This window comes from Molossus molossus, unplaced genomic scaffold (assembly GCF_014108415.1).
Source record: "Molossus molossus isolate mMolMol1 unplaced genomic scaffold, mMolMol1.p scaffold_m16_p_15, whole genome shotgun sequence".
NCBI lineage: Eukaryota > Metazoa > Chordata > Mammalia > Chiroptera > Molossidae > Molossus > Molossus molossus.
This window is the reverse complement of record NW_023425350.1, coordinates 32124215-32150837: the sequence shown is the minus strand read 5'-3', so window position 1 is coordinate 32150837 and position 26623 is coordinate 32124215. Positions and strand designations below refer to the sequence as shown.

At 37.1% G+C, this 26623-nt stretch overlaps 1 protein-coding gene across 2 annotated transcripts in view; it reads right to left on the bottom strand.

The window, feature by feature from the left end:
* Positions 1-6728: 6728 nt before the first annotated feature.
* Positions 6729-26623, bottom strand: part of SOCS5 (suppressor of cytokine signaling 5) — a 63337-nt gene continuing 43442 nt past the window's right edge. For both annotated transcript variants that reach the window (XM_036263230.1, XM_036263231.1), the window contains exon 3: positions 6729-10833. In XM_036263230.1, coding sequence (XP_036119123.1) covers positions 9211-10821 — 1611 coding nt within the window. In that variant the 5' untranslated portion in view covers positions 10822-10833 and the 3' untranslated portion in view covers positions 6729-9210. The remainder of the gene's footprint in view (positions 10834-26623) is intronic.

The following is a 26623-nucleotide window of genomic DNA, read 5'->3' as shown; positions in this document are numbered from 1 at the left end:
GCGTTTATTTTGCAGTGAGCCATCCTGGAGGCCACGCCCACCCTGAGCAGCGAGATGGTGCCCCCAGCTCCTTCCAGGAACGACCTTGGACACCTCAGCATCAAGCTGCCATAGGATTTGATCTGTGTCTGTGAGCATCTGTGCTTCATCTTGATTTATTTTGTGCATCCGTTAGCAAGACGTGTGTTAAGATAATTGCTTCTTTGCTTTCTACCATTTTGGTTTATGAAAGGTTTCATAGGAATGCTGTACTTCTCGATCGTGGGGGGACCTGTATCTAGGTGTATTTTTAACATCTACAACAGTGTATTTCATTTAAAGTGCAAGTTTTTTAAAGAGGAACTACTTTAATTACCTGTTTTTGCTACACAGCTATGGTATGTTTAAAGATGCTGATCCAAATTAGTTGACAAAGAGATCTAATCTTACCACTAGGGAAAGTACTTTGATTTAAACACAAATACAGTTTGTTATATTTGAGGTAAGTAGATGATGGATAAAGAAACTGTCAATGGCATGTTAATGATGGGAAAACTCAGCTACACAATTCCTATTACATTTCTACCTCTTCTGAAAAAGGCGGGACAAGTGCTGGCAAGAAGGAATCAATGGTCCAAATGGGCGAAGAGAGTCTAGAAAAAAGATAGCTGCTATAAATATGCTCAAATATCCTGACCTAGATTAGTCTAGGTTTTCTTAGATTGGTCTCTAGTTTTCCAGAGAACTAGGAGTTTGCAGTGAAGGTCTCTGAAGGCTGAGTCTTCAGAGGTGTGGAGGAAAAGGGAAGGCATGCTGGAAGACTAGAATCCTACCCTTAAGAAAGGGAAGGCAGGGTGTTTCACAAACTGCGGACCAATGAACTTGGCATAATCTTGGGCAACACTCTGGGATGGATCACTAAAGGTAGAGCTTGTGAGAATTTAGCAAAGAAAGTGGTAATCTCCAGGAACTACCATGGCTCACCAACAATTCATGTTAAATCAACCTTATCTTTTTGCATAGGACAAAACAAGTAAGTCAACAGGAGATTATGAAAATAGGTAGAGCAATCTAATTTTTGGAAGAACATGCAATAAAGTTGTCATATTTTTGTCAATAAAATGGAGAAATAAATACAAGTAAGTGGATTATTAATTCATTAATTTATAACAAATATTAAATATCTACTGTGTTAAGCACCCTACTAGGCACTGAGGATAAAATAGCAAACAAAGTAGACATAATCTCTGTTTTAAGTTACGAGGGAGAGTCAAAACCATAAACCCAAATAAATATTTGCAAGTTTTTGTAATAAAACCTATGAAAAAAACCATAGGGGGCAAAGATAGAGAATAATAAGGGAAAGTCTCCTTTAAATGCCATGACCAGGGCTCTCTGAGATGAGATTTAGGTTTAGGGATAAAGAATAAGAAGACTCTATCTTGCTATGTGAAAGAGTGGGAAGATGAGAATTTCGGGAGGGAGCAACATGTGCAGACGTCCCGGGGTGGGAACGACCTTGAAGTGTTGGGGCCCTTAGAGAAGGCCAGGGGACAGGAGAGCAGTGAGTGAGGGCGGAGGGGTGCTAGGTCAAGTTGGAGAAACGGGCGGAGGCATGCCCCAGACGCAGAATGTGAATCAGGGAGACTCTAGAGTCCTGCTCTTTTCAACACTTTTATCAATGGTTTAGAATCTATTTTTATCAGTTATTTATGATCTATTGACATCTGGAGACAGTAAAAAGGGAATAGTGTCCAAAGAAATATAAATTTGGCTGACGAAAATTAGGATCTGACAAGGCTGGGGTAAGCACTTAGGTTCTGGCCTCAGGTCTGTTTGAATTCTACCTCCGACATTCACTTTTGCTGTGACCTTGGACAAGTTACTTACCCCCTCTCAGTCAGGTATCAAAGACAAGTAGAAGATTAGACACAGGCAGCTGAGGTAATCCTTCCACATTACATAATGACCCATCTGCTACATCAGAATTTTTTGGTTTGTTTGCTGGGCCAGGAAAACATTATTTTAGGTATGTTTCCCAGCCCCTGATAGAACTGGTTATAGATCAAATGTAGGTCTTACATTTACTTTATTCATATCATCAGTAAACTGTACTGCATCTCAGATTATCTGCTCAAAGGATGAGAAATTGAGCATAGCCAAATTTTAGAAATTAACTTTAGCATTCTAATCCTATTATTAGGAAAGAAATGGCTAAATATTAAGACACTAATTTAAAGATCAATTTACAAATTTTTATCACTCACAATGTTGGAACTACTATAGAAAAATATTTTTCTATTCCTGTAATGTTATTAATATTCAATCTATCTTCATTACACCCTAGGGCATCTAAAATATTCATAAAGTTAGTTGACAAAGTTTTAAACTATTCCAGTTTGATTTTTTAAAAAAATCTTAAAGAGTTTAAGAAAAAAGGACTATAAATTTAAAATAATTGACCCTAAAAAGTAGAAGCATGGAAAAAGTAAATTAAATGAATAATTGTATGTATTTCAAGACAGATGAGAAAATATTAAATAATTCACTGTTGTGGTAGATATACATTAAGTTAAAAAATACCCTAAAATATTAGGTTTCTATTTAGAGGGATGCTTAGTAAATGCCTAGAGAAAGAATAGTATCAGGCAGTAATACTACACAAAGCAGTTTCACTTACTAAATTTAAGAAATGAGAAAAACCACAGCAGGTCCTCAAATAACATTGTTTCTTATAACGCTGATGAGATGCTGTAAGACCGTAACTTGTTTGTATCAGTTAGCCTGGAGTCAAACTGGTTTCCTTATAAATGACAACTTATTGCACACCAATGACATTAGGTTTTGGGGGATACAATTTAATAACCCTCTCTTAAATCTTATTTTGCCTTATTTTCTCAGCATTTTTGTTTGTCAAGTAAACCTCTTGACATTTATATTTTATGTAATCTTCCTGCTTTCTCTATATAGGGATAGCTAGGAGTGATATTGTCCTTATTTGATGAAACAGTGTTTTGTATTATAAACAGGATACATATTTTATTAAATGGGAGATATTAGTTTGGCTTTCTTATGAGTTGCTTAAATTTGGAGAAACTATGACATATTTAACAAAAAACCTCCTAGGCAAACTGCTGGCTTTTCCTTTCCCTAAACTGTGCTATTTTTCTTTTGCAACTTCTCTCAGATCTACTTTTCAGTTGCATTCCAGTGCTATTAATCTGATCTAGGCAAATTCCACAGGGCTTCCTGCCTCCAATCTCTGCCGGTCATAATCCATTTTGCAGCTTTTGGCATAATTTCTAATTCTAGCTTGCTTAAGAACCTAGACTCCAGTCTCGCCTAGTTCAAACGTTAAAAGTAATGGAAATCCTGCCTCTTCAGTTTCTACTTACCTCTGTCTTTCCCCACCTTGCTCTCCATCATCTTCTGCTAAGTCAAATTCCTAGATATTCTTGTGATGAGACAAATCCAAGACATCAAATCACCCCGCCTCCACCTCAGTCACGTTTGTTTTTCCTTATCAAGCACGCAACCAGTTTTTGCTTAGTAACTTTTTGCTTGATCTATTCCATATATTCATATTACTATACATTTACTCACTAGTTTACTAATTCTGTGAGGTGAGGGTTCTCATCTTTTACTGAAACTTTATTTCAAGAAGCCTTTGCGATCTCAGTTACTCTAACCACTGAGTGACCTGCCTAGAAGTCTGAAGTGACCCGAGGAACTGAGGTCCATGCTGGATCAGGGGAAGGGTCGAATTTGGGGCACGTCTGAGGCTACTCTCTAAAAGTGAACTGAGTCCTAGGCCTCTTCCCATCTCTGTAAGTTATTATCTATCTATGTTTTATAAACCTTGATCTTTTAACTGTTAGAGTGCATGGGAAGTAGTGGAAGGGATTAAGTGTTAATAGCAGATACTGCTGGAAGAGTACACGATGGGAGTCGGGAAGGGGCGGATTGGGGTTGATGATGGTAGAGAAAGTGATAATAGGGACTGGTGGTTTTTTGTTTTTGGTACTGATTCTTTATACTTTTCAGTAATTTCTAAATAGTCTATAATGAACTTGCATTTCTTATATAAAAATGTGTACTAAAAAATACACAAGTAAACTTGACATGAAAGGCATGATAACCAAATTTGACAGAAAGTTTTAAAATTGAGTGCAAGGTTATGATTCCAGTATTCTAAAACTTTTTGAAAGGCATCTCCTATTAAAAGTAGTTGGCTTAAAAAACAAACAAAAGACCCTAATGATGCAGAATCTTGAAATGACAAAAGGTAAATGTTGTCATACTTATTCCCCCAAAGAAACACTTTTACTCCATTCAAAACCCCTAGCTGTTGCCATCCTGTCCTATGGTTTAAATACTATCCATAGTAACCCCCCATATTTTACTTTTCCCCCTTAACTTTACATTCATACATCCCACTGCCTACTCAGTGTCTCCATTGGGATAATGAGTAGAAATATCAAACTTAACAGATTCAAGGCAGGATTCAATTGACACCCTCAAATTTGCTCCTCGGTTGGTTTTCTGAAATCCTAGCTAATGGCATCACCATCCTCGCTCAGGTCAAAAATTGGTGTCCTATTTCTTCTTCACGTCTACTCCATTACCAAATCCTCTCAGCTTGACCACCAAGAGACATCCTGAATCTGACGTCTCCCTATGACTACTCCCAGTCCTGGCTCCCACCTTCTCACCTACTCAGAAAGTCCCACTTCAATAAACATGACTCTGAAGTGAAAGTAGCCATGAGAATCATGCTACCATCACTGGTTTCATAGTCTGGAGCAAGGTCCAAGTGCAGCTGCCCCGCAGCCTGTTTCTGGTAAGGTGTCCTTGTGGAAGGTGAATTCAGAGTCGATTGTGGCAAAGTGGCCCCTTGTCCTCACTTGATCAGTTCAAGAGCTGTGCAATAACTTCCAAGTACCTGTGTGTGTGTGAGCTACTGGGTAGTCAAGCCTGGTAAGGCTGTTAGAATGAGCATGTAATTCTTTTAAATGTTGATATAAAGATGTGTATAGAAAACAGACAAAAAGTGTCTCCCTCATTTTGCCCCACTATAGCTTGTTCTCCATCTACCAGAGGAATATAAAGCAGACCATGCCACTTCCCTACTTAAAATCCTCCAATGGTTGATTTACCAACATATTCAGAATAGATAGAAATTCCTTACTATGGACTCACAGTCCTCAGTGGTTAGGCCCTTGCCAATCTCTGTAACTTTAGAACCTATCATCCCCTTATTGGACTCCAGACTTGGTGGCATTTTGTTTCTCGGCATATAAGCTCATTCTTACATTGAGACTTTGTTTTATTGTTCCTTTCATCAAATGCTCTTTTCCTTGATCTTGGTCATTCTCACCACTCAAGGTCACTATTCCCCAGTGACCCTATAACTTTGTCTTACAGCCCAAATGTAGACCCATCACCTAAAATGGTGACTGGTACATGGGTCTTCAGTGGATATTTGTTGAATGAATGGCTGAAGAGAGTCTAAATATTCAATCAAGCTTCCCAAGCACCAAAACAGTTGTTCCAACTGATCCACATTTTGCAATGGCAAGCAACCCCTTCTATCTACCCCCAAAGCCCACCAACCACCTCCCATAAAAATCTCACCCCAAACCTCCTTAGGCCATACCATTTAGAAAGTCTATGTTCTGTATCAGCTGTTGCAAAAAATATGAAAAAACCTGAGCCTCATTGAGAATGTAGTTTTTGTAGATCCAAGGAGTCTTGTCCCCTTTGGAAACTCCTCTCACCTGAGTCAGCCCTTTGTGTGCTGGAGGAGAGTAAGCGAGCGAACTGTGTAATATGCCTTGTTCACACACTCCCAGGGGTGAATACAGTCTTTGCATCTTTCCTTGGAGAGTCCTGACTCACTCATAGCCTCTTTTCCTCGACCAAAAAGCAACTTTATAGCTGTCTTTGCTGCCAAAATAAGTGATCTAAGACCAATCTCAACTAAACTTACCAAACTACTCTTTAGTACCAGGGAGCAAAGAAAGCCTGGGATAAAAATGAATAGCAACCAGATCAAAATGTAAAATAAAAAAAGTTCATAAACTGAATTTTGTCAAATGAAGCTCAGAAGTATTAATTTTTATGCTTCAAGTCATTATAAATCTTTCATAAACCTTCTAAAAGAACTTAAAGAAACAGATCAGTTGTGGGGTATAATTACTTGGGCTACATTTTTGTCTGAGAAATATCAATTATGACTGTTAATAACTGTATTTAAATCAAACTGTTTCTTCAATTTTTTTTTTTTTTTACTGTTTAGCCAGAAAAGAAAATACTGATAAATGCATTCTCTTTGTAAGGTGACTGTATTACAAACAAGACTAACAGTAGCAAGACTAAACTTTAGGTGCAGATAATCAAATTTGAATGGTACAAGGATAATGTATATATGAAATAAGGCCTATGAATGATTTTAAATTAGAAGGCAATATTATTATCTAAAGTAATAGTAACATCATAACGCATGTATGTCTGTGTACATATATGCATACACAGAGAGAACATACGAGTAAGTGAATGAGTGAGAATAAAAATGCCTAAGAATCAGAGTAATCTGTCTTTGGGTTAATGACTTCACGATGAAGATGTGTCCAAACTAAAGAATTTCCTGGTTTGCATTAAAATACACTTCAAAAAGACCATAAAAACACAAATTTAGTTGATGGACTACAATGGGATTCAGAAAAAGACACAGTGAATATAGACTTAGGTGCAATTTCATGCTGGTGATTTTTCTTTTTTAAAATGTAAGCCACTAATTTTTCAAGAAAAAATTTTAAACCAAAAGTTGCATATTAATATTACACACAAACTGAAACATGTGACTTTAGCACAGTGTGTACATGCTTACATAAACTTAAATATTTACACATTTAAAACAATTTCCATTTAACATATAAAGTTCTGAAATACATAAAAGCATTAATACTTTCTATAAAACTACAATTAGAACACCAATTTGCTACAAGCATATAAAAACATCAAGTGCTTTCTTGGAGTTTCAAGTTACCTCTTTAAAACAAGACCTTGCATATATAGTCCATCTCTAAAAAGCAGTATTAATTTTTTATTTCCAAGAGGTTTATTTTCCAGGTACATGATAAGCTCAAGAAAACAAACCCAACAATTACGCAATGTAATTATGTCATAACAACTTAATTGCACATAATGCTTTAAAGTAGGTTTGGATGATGTTCTCAAACACTTTGGTATATGTTCTTCAGGGACTTCTATTAGAAACAACAGGAATTATGAGTCCCTTCAATCCCCATTTTGCTTTAAAATGGACAAATCTTTGGTTAAAGTTTTACATTTTGGGCATTTGTTAATTAAAATGGTCCTCAAACTAGAAAGTGGTGCTGATATATTAGTTCACAAGACTTCATTTAATCTGTTTCTGGTGCAGTAGGAGACTAGAGATACTCATTTACTACGACATGTCATTGATAGTTTCCATTTTTCACTTATAAACAGAGAAATCAGTAGGTTTAGTCAACATTTCTCTGTTCGTTTTTTGTTATAATCTAAACTGTACAGTAATTTGCAGTAACTATATATACTGTTCCACAGCACATGTGATTATGATTGGAAAGGTGTACAGCATTAAATTTAGAGTTAGCTTACTCAGAATAAGTCAGTATTAGACTGTACAGTGATTCTGCATTGACTATAGTAGGTTGCCAGGTACAGCTTATTCAAAAACCCCAAACCATTCCATTTACAAGAGAAATTGTTGCAAATGTACAAAACAGCAGATATACAAGGAGAACACCAAACATACTTTATTAGCACAAAAATGCAGCCATAACAAGGCACAGCAAGCAGAAACATACATTAGCAGTCAAAGGGTTAGTGTTGCATACAAATATAGCTTTTCTTTCTGGTAGCCTTGGCAATAGCCATCAGCATGTAAAATAACTTTCTGTAGCAGCAGGTAATGAAACTAAGGAGTACTCACCAGTGGTACAGAGCACATTAACAAAAAGACACAAGAATGGTTTTGACTACTTTAGTGCAAAATGTCTAGGACAGAACTGTACATTCAGTTCAATACTAAGAAGCAAACACTAGAACTTGGTATTACTTCCAAAATAGCTCACTCAAGTAGTATTGCATACTATACTAAGTGACAAAAAGGTGCTAAGTAAAGTTATTTACAGATACAATGGTTGTACAGTACCTTTTAAATCTGCAATTTAGGTTTCAGATTTTTCCATTAAAAATGAACTACACTGAAATTCTATAAATTGTATTTAAGCAATTTAGCTGTGAGCGTTAACAACAAAGAGATAAATACTGCCATCCAAATTATTAGTTTAACAATAATCTCAACATCAGTAACCATTGTAGTTATTATTTCTGACTTGTTTGGGCATCTTCTAGTCTCATTTTCTTCATGGTTCACAAACTCATCATGGGCACAAGAAAAGATCCAACCTTAATAAATCAACTAGACCGCACATGTCAACTTTAAACATCACACACTAATTGCAGCAGCTATTCCCAATGTGTTTTAAGTTAAAGCACTCATTTAAAAAAAATTAATACCTAAGGCCTTTAAATAAAATTCTACCAACTTTGTAAGTCTGAAATTTTAAGAACTACTATTAGAAAAACTGGTTTACGTAACAGTACCTTTTGCAGAAGGAAAAAAGAAACTGACTATAAACTTATCAACACTTAAGTGAACTGCACTATGCCCTTGTGGCCAGAAAATTGCATTTATTTTTTTTCTAAAAGGAAGGCAGTCTTTATTTTTTTTTGGACTTCCAAAGTTTGATTTATAATAACTATAAACATTACTACTTTTGGAAGGTTATAGAAAAATTCTTAGAAAAAAATAATTTCAAACATTAGTCACACTGTTGATATACTCATCCAATATTAACAATTTGTTCTTCAGTAAGAAATAAAATTCTTCATAGCAAATGCCCCAGAATTGCCTCACTCAATTACTACAGCCATTGGAAAACAAACTAAAATGGCAAACTATGTTTGTAGCCTTACTGAACACCTGCAGCTCCATCCTGTCGTCTCAATAGGCACCACGTTTTTCTGAGTACGGAACGGCAGATCACACCTGACAGATACTAACACTGCGCGTGCACACTGCACTGAAACCTAACACTGATACGTGTGCTTGCTATAGGAGCACTGCCGGATGCACGTGAAAGCAGATCTAGGATAGGGAGTCTACTTTGCCTTGACTGGTTCTCGTTCTAACCAGCGAACTCTAACTTTTTGTTTATAATGATACTCTTTTAAAAAATCCTGTAACATCGATGGTAAAGGCAGCCCATCAATGCCGTCGTACGTAGTGCATCTGCAGATCACTGCGCGGCAGATATATTGCAAGCTAAAAGGGAAAGTCCTATTTAGTGAGATAGTAAGCAACGGTTCAAAAAACATGCAAGAACTGGGATCTTTATAATGTTCCAAAAGTCCTGTTACAGTGGAGGAGTGAAATACACATGGGTCGTGAGCATCAAAACTAAAGTTGTGATTCCACTGTTCAATTCGGGCGTGCAGGGATCGGTTGTAGCGGCGGAAGCTCACAGAGAAGAGGTAGTCCTCCTGCGCAGAGTCCCTGAGCAAAAATGTGCCTTCAGGTTTCCCTTCAAGAAGGGCTTCTGCTTCGTAACGGTCCATCACCCCCCAGTAACAGGGATTCCCTGTAATCTGAAGTAAATCGGGCACCAGGCAGTGTATGTAGTCAATCTGTGTATGGACTTTCCAAGCTCCCTGTCTGCTAACGTGGGCATGGCTGTCTCCAGAAACCTGACGTTGCTTCTGCCTACGTGACTGCAAACACAGTGTGGTTGTGTCCTCTTCTGAGTCACAATTAGCCTGTGGAATTGCAGAACTGTCCCCACTTATTTCAGTCATTCCAGGAGCTAACTTTGGTCCCAGTTTATATAACGGATTAACCTGTGCAGTGGCTTCAAACGTATGTATTTGTGCATTGGGAGGGGGGTCAACCCCTTCTTCAATACTAAGCCGCCGTCTCTCTCTAAGCCTATCTTCTTCATCTTCTGTAGAAACCAAGGATGGATCAAATGTATCAAAAAATGTTGAATGTGGGCTCACGGGGGCTGTATGCTGTTTAATCAAATGCCATTTTTGGGCTAAATCTGAGCCAGCAGGAAAAGGGCATTTCTCAAGCATTAATTCAGAAAGGTGTATTTTTCTTTTATTAGAAAAGAGAGGCTTTGACTGCTTGTTGTAAGTCCTCATGGGAAAACACAAGCCCACGGTATCCTGCAACCTCTGTCTGAGAGAGCGACTGCCTACAGCCCTGCTGGAGACGCTGTCCATGTCGTGTACGGAGCTGACGCCGTAACGCCTCTCTCTCCTCTGAAGTCCGGGTCGAGTTCTACCAAACTTCTTATCAGTCTCCAATGAACTCTGAGTCTTTGTAGAACAGGAATGTTTCTTCTTCCCACCCCACGGAGCATGTCGAGAGTAGGAATCTCTTCTTGCAAGTCTTGTTCCTGAGGCAACACATGAATCATTATCCTTTTCAATGCTTATTTCAACAATCTGAGGAATTTCGGTGGCACAGTTTGGGTTTCTCCTTGAAGAGTTCTTTGAAGGGCTTAATCCCAATTGTAAGGCAACGTTTTCTCTTAAGGGACTGCTTTGTTGCTGAGGAGCTGAGTCTCCTATACTGATGCTTCTCTCTTTGACAGACAAACATCTGTTGGAGTTCATGTCCACATTTTCACTACGGCTTCCTCCTTCATGACTGAAGAGATTCTGACACTTGTATTTGAAGTTATTCCACATTTTCCCCACTTTATCCATTGATTATAAGATCTAAAAACAAAACAGGAAAAGGAGAAAAATAAGTTAAAGTAGTGTGTGAAAACAGAAAAGGCAGAACCCACTCATTCTCTTTGGAAATTTCAGCAATACTGACTAAGAATTCACCTTACATTACTCAAGTGACAGGGCAAACATCCTATCAGGCAGCTGTGAGGTCACCGGGCCTTCGTAGCACTGCATCCCTGTTCAAGCTCGTCCTCACTCCCCACCTCCTTTCAGAGAGCATACTCAGAACTCAGGGGAAAGGAAATAAACACTCTCAAACTCTGGTTTCTTTTTCCTAAGTATCAATCTAATTTTTTTATGACACTGTCTCCTCACTTAGAATAATTTAGGCACTTGCCTCAAATATTAAAAGGGAAAATATATTCTGTATTGTTGAAACATATATGTATTCAATTTCTCAAAAGTTAAAAGCAGGACCACATTTGTGTAACACATTAAAATTAGTTCAAAACCTTTAAGTAACAATCTTTCCCATTTCACTTACCGACTGCTACTCCACTCATCCAGCAATCTAAAGCTTACAGGTCAGTCACTTGTAAAAATTCCGGATCTTCCCTCCCCATCTTACCATCTATCAAATTTTACCCACGTTTTTGAAGAAGGAGTTTTAGTAGAAAATAAAATAAGAGGAAAGAAACAGAATATAATATTTAGGTTTAAATGAAAAGGTGTCTTTATTTATTTTTTAATCCTCACCCAAGGATATTTTTCCATTGATTTTCAGATAGAGTGGGAGGGAGAGAGGGAGGGTAGGGGAGAGGGAGGGAGGGAGGGAGGGAGGGAGAGAGAGAGAGAGGGAGGAGAGAGAGGGAGGAGAGAGACACATCGACTGGTTGCCTCCTGCACGACCACGACCTCAACCAGGGCTGGGGATCGAACTACAACTGAGGTATATGCCCTTGACCAGAATCGAACCTGTGATTCTTTGGTCCACGGGCTGATAGTCCAATTGCTAAGCCAAACTAGCCAGGGATGAAAAGGTATCTTTAAACTTCTCATTCTTAACCCTGGAAAAGCTTAGAAGAAATAGAGCAATAGAAAAAAAGTATAATACTATAATAACAACAAAATAAAAACAAAAAACCATGCAATTTGGCATCTTTATTCTTGCTCCTTTAAAAAAAATCTAAAGCAGTGTTTGGCACTTTACAAATAAATTATTTGAAGAGTATAATACTGACATGCATACAGTCTCATTCAGTAACCTAAAATTCAACGTTAGAAGAAATAGAAATACCTGAACTCGTTGATAAAATTCTAGGTTGGAAATAATTTACTTTCAGAATTTTGAGAGCATTACTCTACTGTTCTAGTAGCTTCTACTGTGGCTGTCAAAAAGTGCAATATCATACCAATTCCCAATCTTCTTATGTGACCTGTTTTTGTTTTATGAAAAACTATAGCTTCTCTTTATCCTCAGAGTGGGCCTTTTTTTAATATTCACTGTGCTGGGCCCTTTCGAAGTCCTTCCCACTGCCCCGTCCCTCTCTCCTGAAAGTCTTTTATTAGATACTAGACCTCTTAAATTCATCTTTTGATTATCATGTATTACCTTTTCAATATTGTATTTCCTTTTCTACTGCCTGGTAGATTTCTTTGGCATCACTTTCCAACACTTTTTGTTCAGTTACAATTTTTTCTATCACTGTTTTAATTTCTAAGATCATTTTCTTGTTCTCTGAATGTTCTTTTTAATAGCATTCTATTCTAACTTCTTGGGTGTAGTATTGCATTTTGCTAAGGATACAAAAAATTTTAATGTTTTATTCCCTTTTTTTTAACATTTAAAATATTTTAATCTGACCACCTCCACAAGTGACACACTCAATGAGCAGATTCAGTGGGTACCAGAGCCCTGATGAAGTAAGTCTTGCTCTGTGTGTTGGGCTCCTACACTACTGATCCTCCAAGGGAGTCAGAGGCCAGTGGTCAGTGGGCATAGCCACTCCCTGAAGCTGATCAGCCTGAGTAAACCCCCCCCCCCACCCCATTGATGGGCCAACAGCAACCATGACTCAATTACAACAGAAGGGTGACTAGTCCACACTAGGAGTGTACCTTGAGGGCCCAGCTGGATTGATCAGGGAGGTTGTGCTACTGGACCCTACAAGACACCTACAACAATAGGCCACCCTACAAAGCCTAGGAGACATAGTAACTCTACCTAATGCATAGAAACAAACACAGGAAAGCAGCCAAAATGAGGAGACAAAGAAACATGCCCCAAATGAAAGAACAGAACAAAATTCCAGAAAAAGAACAAAACAAAATGGAGATAAGCAATCAATCAGATGCAGAGTTTGAAACACTGGTTATAAGGATGCTCATGGAACTTAATGAGACCTTCAAGGAACTTAGTGAGACCTTCAAGGGACTTAAGGAGACCTCCAAGGAACTTAGTGAGAACATCAATAACATGCAAAAGGACCAGTCAGAAATGAAGGATGCAATAACTGAAATAAAGAATAATTTACAGGGAATCAACAGTAGAGTAGGTGAAGCAAAAAAGCAAACCATCAAATTGGAATATAAGAAAGCAAAAACACCCAATCAGAACAGCAAAAAGAAAAAAGAATTTTAAAAAAAATGAGAACAGTGTAAGGAGTCTCTGGGACCACTTCAAGTGTACCAACATTTGCATCATGGGGGTGCCAGAAGGAAAAGAGAGAGAGCAAGAAATTGAAAACCTATTTGAAAAAATAATGATAGAAAACTTTCCTAACTTGGTGAAGAAAACAGACATACACGCCCAGAAAGCACAGAGAGTCCCAAACAAGATGAACCCAAAGAGGTCCACACCAAGACACATCATCATCAAAATATAAAAGGTTAAAGACAAAGAGAGAATCTTAAGGGCCATAAAAGAAAAGCAGTTAGTTACCTACAAAGGAGCTCCCATAAGACTGTCAGCCGATTTCTCAAAAGAAACACTACAGGCCAGAAGAGAATGGCATGAGGTAATCAAGGTCATGAAAAACAAGGATCTGAATCCAAGAATACTCTATCCAGCAAGGCTATCATCCAAAATAGAAGGTCAAATAAAGAGCTTCCCAGACAAAAAAAGGCTAATGAAATACATTAGCACCAAACCAGTATTATATGAAATGTTTCATGAAGGGTCTTCTTGAAGGAGAATAAAAATATGAACAATAAAATGGCAATAAATACATATCTATCAACAACTGAATCTACAAACAAAATGAGCAAGCAAAACAGAAACAGACTCATACATACAGAGAACTTTTGGTTACTTGCCAAATGGGAGGGTGTTGGGGGGATGGGTGATGACAATGAAGGAATTAAGAAGTACAAGTTGGTTGTTAGACTGACGAATCTCAAAGGGAAGGGGGGAGGGAGGGCAGGAAGAGATAAACCAAAGAACTTCTATGCATATATGCATAACTAAGGGGCACCGACAATAGTGTGGGGAAGGCAGGAGGGGGATGAGATGGGGGGCGGTCAATGGGGGAGAATAGGAGGGACATCTGTAATAAATTCAACAATAAAATTAAATAAAATATTTTAATCTGTTTCTTCTCAGTATGTTTTCTCCCAAGTCTCTGTTTTTTATTTTAGAGACCTTCCACAAGTGTTTGATAAGCCCTGGCTATCCATCAGCACTGACATGCTAACCATTAGCTCTGTTTGCTAAGGGGGTGGGTGTTTGTCAACTGATTGGGTTTACTACAAAGGTGACAAGGCAATAAGTGGGGTTTTTAAAAAATTTTTTATTAGGAAATCCCCCGAAGTCAGTATCTGCAAGTCCGTCTGCTAGTTAGCTCATCCCAGAGAGAAATGTTCCAATCTTCTCTCTGGGGCATACGGGGCGGGTGTGTGTGTGTGTGTGTGTGTGTGTGTGTGTGTGTGTGTAAAAAATAGGTTAACAACAACAACAATAATACAATAATTAATAAATAATAATACAAGAATAAACTGGTTCGTGTACTCACAACCGTAAACCTACTTTTGCCCACCCCTGTATATACCTGACTGCCATGTTCTGAGAACAGGGCAAGAGAATAGTGGTCTTAACCTCAATATTCAAACTTTCGCTTAAGTCCCTGTTTTTTTCAAAAAGTGTCCTTATTTACCAAAGATGTCCTAACTTCAGCTATATACGAACCTCTTAGATTAAATTTCTCCCAGCTCGACCCTCTAGTTTCATCCAAGGTAAAGGAACACTAGTCTCCTGGATGCTCAGGGTGAAGGAGAACATGTACGAGTCTGATACACATACTTTCAACCATTCCTGTTTCCAGCTCCATGCTTTAACCTTACCTCTGAGGTAGCTGGTTCCTCTAACTGCTGAGCCAGCAGTGTAAATTGGTTTGCTTCTTTTCAACATACTCATTTGCAGGCACTTAGATCACTTTTCTCAGTTGTTAATTTCTAGTGACCTGCTTTTACCAAAAACTCAACCAATCAGGCCTACTTCTGTCTTCTCTCATTTGCTTTCTACTTGTGAGTTTATGCCTTATGCCTCTTTTATTCCTTTTGTTTTAGTGAGATTCCAGGAGGGAGTAAAGATAAAATGCCAATGTTCAACCTGACATATTTCACTGGAAAGTTCCCCTTTCACTATTAAAGAGATAAATGGTACCACAAAGAAGACCCTCCCACCCAGATCAGTGATTCTTTCCAAATGAAGAACAGCAAATTTTTGTGGGATGAGGGTGCATAATATAATCACCTGGAAACCACATGATACACACAGGTACCCTCCCAAGAGATTCTGACTTAATAGGTCTGGAGTTGGGCATGAACCCTGCTATTTTTTATAAGCTCTGGGTGATATTTCAATGGTAGCTCCAAAAGAGACAAGTAAAAGGACACTGCTCTGTAGTGGGGTGTAAATACTACTAAATAAACAATGTGCCACAATCTCATCTCTATTTCTCATCTTTTTATTTTTTGCCACATGTACAAGAGGCCCACAGAATCTCAGGAGAGACCGTCTAGAGCAGTGACTCTTAAACTATATGTAATGAAGAGCCAGTTTCTGTTTAATTTCGTAGACTAATTCTTTTATAAGATATAATAAGAATAAATTACTAGAAATACGAAATGTAAAAAAAGACATGAAATGCAAATATATTAGATTGAACAGACATAAAAATAATTGTCAAATCACTATAAAATATTTTAAATGCTTGCTTTTAATTTCTATACCCAACTTATCACAGACTGGTAATGAAATGTAGACTGGCATCAATTCATGGCCCACACTTTGAGTAGCTCTGCTCTACAGCTGTGCTGTCCAATACATGCAGTTACTGAGCCACTGAAATTTTGCTAGTGCCACCTACTGAAATGATAATAGAGCGGATATAATTGGTTCAATATATCATTAAAATTAATCACATCTGCTTCTTTTTATTTTTTCAATATGGTTACTAAAACATTTAAAATTACATATATGGTTCAAATTATATTTCTTTTGTACAGTACTGATCTAGAGCAGGGGTTGGTAAGCAAACAACATAGCCTGAGGACAAAACATGGTCTGTAGCCTATTTCTGTATGGACCATAACTAAGAATTGTTTTTACATTTTTAAAGGGATAACAAACAAACAAACCCACAAAGAACATGGACAGAAACCACATGTAGCCTGCAAAGCCTAAAATATTTTCCATCTGGTCTTTTACAAAAAAAATGTTTGCTGACCCTGGTCTACAGTAGTAAGATTACAAACCATACCATGGTAGACATTAAAACAGCAATATTCAAGAAGTCCAGTGTCTCTCTTCTCCATGTTTACAACATAAATTTTGTAGCTATCTAAAAATATTTCTTTGACAAGCAAATTATACCAAAAAAATGACTCTGTTTTAGAAAGCAACTAAACTTGCCCTGGCCGGTTTGGCTCAGCGGTTAGAGCATCAGCCTGTGTGGTCCAGAGAGACCCGGATTCGGTTCCCGCTAAGAGCATGTACCACAGTTGCAGTTTGTCCCCTGCCCTGGTTAGGTTGTGGGTGGCAGCCACTAGATGTGTCCCTTTCACGTTGATATTTCTCTCTCTCTCTCTCCTTCCTACTCTATCTGAACAAAAAAATGGAAAAATGTCCTTGGGTGAGGATAAAAAAAAAATAGCAACCAAACTTAAAACCACTTATTTCCTTACATAGTTGTTTATAAGTTGAATAAACAAGTGGGACATGCAGAAAATAACTGTACTTGCCAGGTTACAAAAGGCAGTTTCTAATCATTAAACTCTGGTTCAGCTTCATAAATAGAGCACGAAATGTAGTGATTTCTCTATTTCTAATCTGAATTCTGTTGATAGATTGCATGACAAAATAGTCTAATCTGAAGAAAGACTATTATGCTTCCACAATCCTTGGGGACTGAAAGTGGAATTTTTCTTGATGTGGGAAATGCTATGTGGGCGGCTGTAATACTGGGAATGAAATAATTCTGATAATGATTCATAGAAGAGTCTATGTAAGAATCAGGAAGGCATTTCAACTATCTTTTTTTAATGTTTTGCCTTGATATTCTCAGAAGTTATTTTTTAAAATTTATTTATTGATGAGAGAGAGAGAGAAAGAGAGAGAGAGAGAGAGATGGAAAGAGAGAGAGAAAGAAGAGAGAAACATGGATTTACAGCTCCACTTATTTATGCATTCGTTGGTTATTTCTTATATGTGCCCTGTCCAGGGATTGAACCCGCAATCTTGGCAAATCGGGACAATGCTCTAACAAACTGAGCATTTCAACTATCTTAATATTTACAATGTCAGTTTTGAGGTTCTTTTGTTTGTTTTGTTCTTAAATTTTAGGAAATACGTTTAGCTGAAACTCTCTGGAGACCTAAATGACAACTCAATTACTTTATAAAGTTACACATAGCTAAAAAGTGTTAAATTTCAACTATATCAATTCTAGAATAAAAGTTTCTCATCCATTACAATCTTTCACATTCCCATACCTGCATAGCTATCCTTAAAACCATCCAAAACAAATTTCTAAAAACCCATTCCTTCCTCCAAGGGTAATCTTAATTTAAAATTGTTTTACAATGCCATTATAAGCTAAGTAGCTTTTGTTGGAAAAATGATATTTAACAGGATAAGCTATAAACCAGAATTATGGAAAATTAGAGGTCAAATTCCATTACTAAAAAAATTTACATACATAAAAATATTAAAGACTACAGTCAATGGCCCTCTTAATGCCAAGTTGTATCTATTACAAAGTTTCCACAAAACAAAATAATTGAAATAGTTTCCAGGAGTTCATTTCAATGGGACTTAATCCACACTTTATTAGAAATAAATTAATTCAGCAAGTTTCAAGACTACATGGCATGCCATAGTGGTTAAAGAGGAAGAATATGACTCAACTCAAATTCCTCTACTGTTTAGTCTATCTAGACTACTTAGTCATGATAATGCCTTTCTAACAGAAAGTCCTTCAGTTTCAGTAACAAAAATTGGGACACATGGACTGAGGAAAGTATCTGTGAGCCAAATTCTGTTTACAAGAGGCAGTTTAGAAGATTCAACTTTTGATTGATATTTTGGTGGTATTTCACTAATTTTTAGAAAAAGGTAATATAATATTAAATATTACTGACCCAGAAATCCAGGGATGCATGGCTGTCACAGCTATAGTCCCTTTAAAACTGAGAACTATTTGGGTTTTTAAAAAATACATTTATTTTTTAAATTGTTCTTTACACATTTTACTGTCATAACCCAACTGGATGCCTATTTATCTTTTATACTGCTATTCAATATTATGTTCAACCAAATGCAATTACTGTTTTGTGGGTACTAATAATAATTCAACTCATTATAATTCATATAATTCAACCTCAGAGTTTTACTATTGGAATATATATAACACTTATATGGTAGACCAACGATTTTCAACTGGTGTGTCAGGGCATGCCGGTGTGCCCCAAGAATTTTTAAAACATGCAATACCTGAATATTTAGTCAGGGGCACTGACCTCTTTCCTCTTAGACTGTCAAATAAAAAAATGACAACAACCAACACAATAGCCATCCAGTGTGAATCAAAATTATACCTATTTTTTTGTCAGATTGGCAAAAAAATATATTTTTTGGTGTGCTGCAGAATTTTAGTAATTAGTTCATGTGTGCCATGAGATGAAAAAGGTTGAAAATCACTGCAGTAGACCATGTATATATACATGTCTACTCAAAAAATGTGGAGCCCACTGGCTCAGTACACCCAGATACTTCTGTTCCCACTGGTTGTTACTTTTACTGAGTTAGTTATACTAGCTTCCAAATCTGTTCATGCTGCTTATACTTATTATTGTAATTATGTGATTTAATTAGGTGTTTATTAACCTAATGAATTGTAGGAGACTGGGGAAGACTGAGCTGAATGACTGAAATACTTAATAAAAGTGAGATATTTATGGTGTTGAACTAAGTACAGGCATAAAATAGCAAAACAATTAGACAAAAATTTTGTAAAGGATTATAAGGATTCTAAACTCAGAATGCATTAGAAGAATCTAAATTCTTGTTCTATTTAAAATACTCACACTGGGCCCTGGCCGGTTTGGCTCAGCGGTTAGAGCGTCGGCCTGCGGTACAGAGAGACCCGGGTTCGGTTCCTGCTAAGGGCACGTACCTCGGTTGCAGTTTGTCCCCGGCCCTGGTTGGTCGTGCGGGTGGCAGCCACTTGATGTGTCCCTTTCACGTTGATGTTTCTCTCTCTTTCTCTTCCTCTCTCTCCCTCCCACTCTACTTGAACAAAAAAAAAAAAAGGAAAAATGTCCTCGGGTGAGGATAAAAAAATAAATAAATAAAATACTTACACTGGAAATCTTACATTAAGAGTATGGTTTCTGCAAGATAAACCATACGAAACTGCAATAAGTGAACCTACTCACAATAAAAGACTGTGGCCTCTGAATAAAAAGACTAACAAATAAATATGCAGTCTTATTCTTAGAGTAAAATATTTAAGGTGTGTATCCTTTTTATGATTTGCTTGATTAGACTTTGCAGACTGCTGGTTCTGATTGAATCAGATAAAAGGTCTTCCTCAATAACCATTTAATTAAAGTTTATAGTGGTGCCAGGAGGGAGTAGTACAAAGTCCTAATGGTAACAGGGAAGCATGATCTAGTTTAAGGGGCAGTAAGCAAGAACAAGACTTCTCTCTGAAAAATTTGTCCAGAAGGATGAGTAAGAATGAATTAGGACAGTGCTATAGGCAGAGAGAACAGCATTTGTAAAGATCCTGAAGCAGGAATGAGCGTGGCATGAATAATGGCTGATGTTGACACAGACCAGTGAGTGCCAAGATGAGGTTGAAGAGGTAGGCCTTGTAACCCATGAGAGAACAAGAAAGGATGTGGACACTGCACTGGAGACTACAGCAGAGATCCAAGTAAAAGCTGGACAAGGGTGGGGACAGTAAGGATGGATTTGAAATGTTTAGAAATCAAATCTACAAAATTAATGATTGATTGGTAATGGGTAATGAAGAAGAAGGAGGTATCAAAAACGAGTGCCATGTTTCTGACTTGGGAAAATAGGTGGATATAAATGCTATTTCAGAGATAAGAAATATAATAGGATAGAGCAGTTTTGGCAAATAGGTGGTTGGAGAGAGTTAATAAATTTAGAAAATGCTGCCGTTGAGACTGTCATTGAGACATCTAAGTAAAGCCTCATTAGTCCCTCAGTGTATATTCATATAATGGGTTACTATACAGGAGGGATGATAAACTACAGTTATTTGTATCTATACACTAAATCGCAAAAACATAATGCGTAGAGAAGTAAATCATACAGATGATATATACATAATGAATTCATTTACCTTTTAAACTGGTAAATCTCAAAATATATTTTTTAGGTATACATACATACATATATAATAAAAATATAAAAAGCAAGAAAATGGTTACCTATTTGAGGGAGGGATATAGAATTAGGAATAGACATTCAGGAAGCTTCTACAACACTGGTAATTTTCGATTTCTTATGGTAATGGGGACACGGTTTTTACTCATGAACTATTCTTTGGATTGCACTTACATTTTATGTACTCGTTTCTGTACATGATACAATGCATAATAAAAATTTAAAAATTATACAGGTCACATTTTTATCACTATGGGAATCAACCAAGTATTACATTAAAAAAGCAACCAGGTGCTGGAAAAATTGGACAGCTACATGCAGAAAAATGAAACTAGACCATCAACTTACACCCTACACAAGAATAAACTCAAAATGGATAAAAGACTTAAATGTGACTCATGAATCCATAAAAATCCTACAAGAAAATGTAGGCAACAAAATTTCAGATATCATACGCAGCACAATTTTCACTGATACATCACCTAAGGCAACAGAAACAAAGGAGAAAATGAACACATGGGACTACATCAAATTCAAAAGCTTCTGCACAGAGAAAGATACAATCATCAAAACAGAAAGGCTACCCACTGTATGGGAGAGCATAACTGCCAATGATATATCAGATAAAGGGTTAGTTTCCAATATATATAGAGTGCTCATACAACTCCACAAAAGGAAGACAAAGAACCCAATTAAAAAATGGGCAGAGGAACTAAATAGACACCTCTCCAAACAGGACATACAAATGGCTAAGAGACATGTGAAGAAATCCTCATCATCACTAATCATCAGAGAGATGCAAATTAAAACAACAATGAAGTATCACCTCACACCTGTCAGAATGGCTGTCATCAACAAATCATCAAACAAGTGTTGGCGAGGGTGTGGAGAAAAGGGGACTCTAGTACACTGCTGGTGGGAATGCAGACTGGTGCAGCCACTATGATGTTACCTCAAAAAATTAAAAATTGAACTGCCATTTGACCCAGTGATCCCACTTCTAGGAATATACCCTAAGAAGCCTGAAACACCAATCAGAAAGAATATATGTACCCCCATGTTTGTAGCAGCAGTATTTACAATAGCTAAGATCTGGAAACAGCCCAAGTGTCCTTTAGTAGATGAATGGATAAAAAAGCAGTGGTACATATACACAATGGAGTACTATGCAGCTGTAAGAAAGAAAGATCTCTTATCCTTTGACACTACATGGAGGGACCTGGAAAGTATCATCCTAAGTAAAACAAGCCAAACAGAGAAAGACAAGCATCTTATGATCTCACTTATTTGTGGAATATAATGAACGTAACAGTCTGAGGAATGGGGTAGTCCCAGAGACATGGAAGTGGGGTACAGACTGACAATCCCCAGAAGAGGGGGGGGGTAAACCACAGAACTTAAATGCAAGTATGCATGAATAATGGACATGGACAACAAAGCTGGGGACAGGGCAGGGAGGGGGGGATGGGGGGAGTCTGTAGGGGAAAAAGGAGAGACATCTGTAACAAAAATTAAAAAAAAAAAAAAAAAAAGCCACCAGGAACATAAAAAGTTTAGGTAAAAAAGGAATTCAAAACTGAAAATTACAGACTATTTAGAAAATAGTATATTAATATTTTACAATTTTTCTCCTACAGGGCAATATGGCAATATTTATCAAAACGCTCTTACTCTTTAACTTGGCACTTATTCTAGACTAGATGGTTACTCTAAAAAAGGCAAAGTTTTAAAAACACAAACCAACAACCACAAAAACAAAACACTAAACTAAACTGGTTTCTCTAATGTAGTACAGAAAAGGGCCATATATTAAGTAAATATCATAGGCTTTGTGGGCCATACATTCTCAGTGAAAACTACTGAACTCTGCCATTGTAGCCTGAATGCAACCATAGATAATATGTAAATGAATAAGCATAACTGTTTGGCAATAAAACTTTAGTTATGGTCAGTGAAATTCAAATTTTATATAATTTCCACTTGTCACAAAATATTCTTCTAATTTTTTTCAACCATTAAAAAATGGAATTCCATTCTTAGCTCAGGGGCTGTACAAAAAAGCAATAGCAGGCTAGATTTAGCCCTATGGGCCAGTTTGCCAACCTCTGATAAAGTACATCATAAAACTTTTGATATTACATTTACTAAAACTAATGCTCATTCTAGGAAACAATTTGGGGAAACAATACCCAAAGAAGTAAAACACTACATAAACATACCAAACAAAAGTTTAACCCTCACCTGAAATCCCACTACCCAGAGTTAACCACTGTTACTATTACTATTTTGGTGGGTATCTTTCCATACGTTCTCTTTTATGCAAAAAAGCTGTATGTAATCTTTTATAATTAAAATAAACTTCATCTTTATGACTATATCCCTTCTCATTTCTTGAATAGTGTTTCTTCTTTTTTCTTTTCTTTTCTTTTTTCTTTTCTTTTCTTCTCTTTCCTTTTCTTTTCTTTTCTTTGTTTTCCTTTTTTTTAGTTAGCTATGTCAGAGATGGCATCAGACTAGTAGAAGAGAAAAATCCCTGATAGCTATATCTTAAAAAAAATTTTTTTTTCTTCATTGAGTTTTGAGAAAGGAAAGGAGAGGGCGATAGAAACATCAATGAGAGAGAAAACTGATTGGCTGCCTCCTGCATGCCCCTCATTGGGGATCTGGCCCACAACCTGGGCATGTGCCCTGACTAGAAACCAGTGATCTCTTGGTGCATGGATCAATGCTCAATCACTGAGCCACACCGGCCAGGCAACAGTTATATCTTTTAAATTGATAAATAAATCCAACAGTATTTGAAGTAAACAATAAAAGAGGCAAATCTTGGAAAGCTGAAAAAAGAGAATAACAATGACAATGATGGCTGTGATGACAATTTACACTGCTGAATGCTAACCATGTGTCAGGCACTGCACAAGCATTATATACTTCTTCCAAAAGCCCTATGAGTAAAAATCATCTCAATTTTATAGATGTAGAAATTGATACAACTGAAATATTAATAATAACTGGACTCAAGTTTCTTTCATTATTCAGATTTCCTACCTCTTCTTGAATCAGTTTTGGAACTGTATATTAACAACTCTAACTCCAACTCCAAGTAGGATCTTTAATAAGCTCTTTAAAACCTCAAGTAATATCTCATTTCTATATATTTTCAACTACTGCAGAGCAAAAAACTGATGAAATTGAAATTAAAATGTGAAAAGGTAGCACATGGACACTCAAAAGAACATTACTGGCTTGTTCCATTTTATTTAAATGTATGAAACAATACTCTGACCAAGAGTCCAGAGTTAAAAGCTATATTCACAGCCTACTATGCATATTTTGGTGTCCATACACTATGCCTATCTATTATGAAAGTCACCCTTTGTGTAGACTTGCATACCACTCAGAAATGTTCTGATATTATTATTACTAATGGATCTATATGACTAAGTTCTATTTATTTGCTCGAATACTACTTTTAACCACATGGTCAGTTAAGAATGTATGTGAAGCCATATGCCTAATTCAAGGAATGAAGTTCAAGAAGTTCTTATACTCCCTTCTGCATATTAAGAAAAATATAATAGTCCATTTTTAAAAAGAGGACATAAAATCAAATTAAGAGTCATGTGTTATATAGATCCTGCATTAATATCTCCCCAAAATAACAATTTAAGGGCAGTTTCTTTTTCTAATAAAAACAAGTATCTAAAATGTGCGTTTCTGTTTCTTAAATTTTACTCACACAGTTGTAACTTACAGTGTCATGTAGGGAGGTGCTCCAAGCCTCAAAAATCCCATCCTTAAACCCAAATCACTGTGGAGACATCGCCTGTGCTCTGCTGAGGGCATAAGCACCTCAAGATAGTCCTAGTCCATGGAGGGGTGTGAAGGGGGTGAAGAGGGAGGCTGAATTCCAGCTTTACCACTTAAGAATAATACTGCAAACTTGAATGTATTCCTTCACATTTCTTCTTCTTCTTTTTTTTTTTATCCTCATCTGAGGACATTTTTCGATATTTTGTTCAGATAGAGTGGGAGGGAGGGAGAGAGAAAGAGAAGGATCGACGTGAAAGAGACACATCGAGTGGCTGCCACCCACACACCCAACCAGGGTCGGGGACAAACTGCAACTGAGGTACGTGCCCTTAGCAGGAACCGAACCCAGGTCTCTCTGGACCGCAGGCCGATGCTCTAACCGCTGAGCCAAACCAGCCAGGGCAAGACAGTGGCTTTAAAACTGTTATCAGTACTATCTAGCATAAAGCTCTAGCTTTTCTTTTCTTTAAAAATAACTCTCCCTTTCATTTCTTGTGGGTCATGCCCAAATTGTCCATATCGTCCTATGTACAGTATCTGCCAGTCTGCAAGTTCTATTAATCATTTGAAGTTCTATGTTATTTCCTAGGAAACACTATGAGGATTTCAATGTTCCTTAGCATTTGAAGCTACAGCTCATCTACAACCTAAACTAAGCATAACTAATCTGTATAGTACTGGGAAAGGTCCAGGAACATAGTCTGGTTTTTTTGTATGTGTGTGTGTTTTTTTTGCTTCAAAATTCCATTTTAGTCTATAAAAATATGGCCACAATTTAAATTTTACCATATAGATATTGCATACTAGTAAAACAGAAAACCCTAATAAGTTATGCTTCATTTTCTGTGGAGAAAGCATCTTATGTAATATACTAATAAATATACCATTCATTAAAAAATGTTTCTTATCTAGCCAGTTCTGTTGGCAGACTGAATGGAACACAAGGAACATGTGCTTTAGCTCCCAAGGGCTCTAAAATCAAATTCAAGCACTCACTACCTGTGTGAAATCTAAGTCTCAGCCTTTCCATCTAAAAATAAGAAAAATTACCCCTCTTTTACAAGGGGTTTTAAAAGGATAACATGACATTAGGTAATAACAGCTGAGCTTATAACAGGGGCTCAAAATGGTAGCTTCTGTTATATAACCAGTCCAAGGCAGGAGAAGCTACATGTTTGTGCTAGTAGCAAAAAGCAAAGCTGTTTCATATCTAGGGAGAGATTGTGGGTGAGTTAGTTATGCTTGCATCCCCCACCTCAAGGGAGGCTACTTCAGTTAAGCAAATCAAGCAGCTTTACTAAGCACTGCAACTTCACACGATCAGTACTGCAGGCACTGCCTCTGTGACCATGCTTCCTACAGCACAGTGCATCAAACCCTCCCACAAATCTCCCTTAACAAACCAACAAAGCAAAATAATTCTCAGTTGAGGAATTTAGTGGGTCAAGACACTACACTGGCTAGCCTTCATCTAGAAAAGAATCTCTATTTTGGGGAAATGCTTAACAATGAGCTCATTGTGATCCTGCTAATAATTTATAAAGAATATTCAGTTACTCATGGTAAGTGAGCAATTATAATCTGGACCATTTCCTCCTCTAGGAAAGATAACCATTTTATAACCTCAGCAGTTTTGTATCACAAGAAATACAAAGACTCTATGGACTAAAATAAAATATATTTTTTAATAATAATTTGTAATAATACTTTCCTTTAACTTTTTATTTAAAACTACTTAGAATACATTTATCATCCTTTTACAAACTAAAGAATACTAATCTCTTCTATGCCAAATTTTAGGTCTAAAAAAAACTAAGGGTCTTTAAATAATTTGGCAACTTATAGTGAATGCAAGAAAGAAGGAAATAAAGAAACTATGGTCAGCCCTGCTGGTTTGACTCAGCTGTTAGAATGTAGGCCTGAGGACTGAAGGGTCATGGCTTTGATTCCCAATCAAGAGCATGTACCTGGGTTGTAGGTTTGATCCCCGACTCTGGCTGGGCTCATGAGGGAGGCAACCAACTAATATGTCTCTCTCACATCAATGTTTTGCTCTCTCTCTCTCTCCCTCCCTCCCTTCCACTCTATCTAAAAATCAATGGAAAA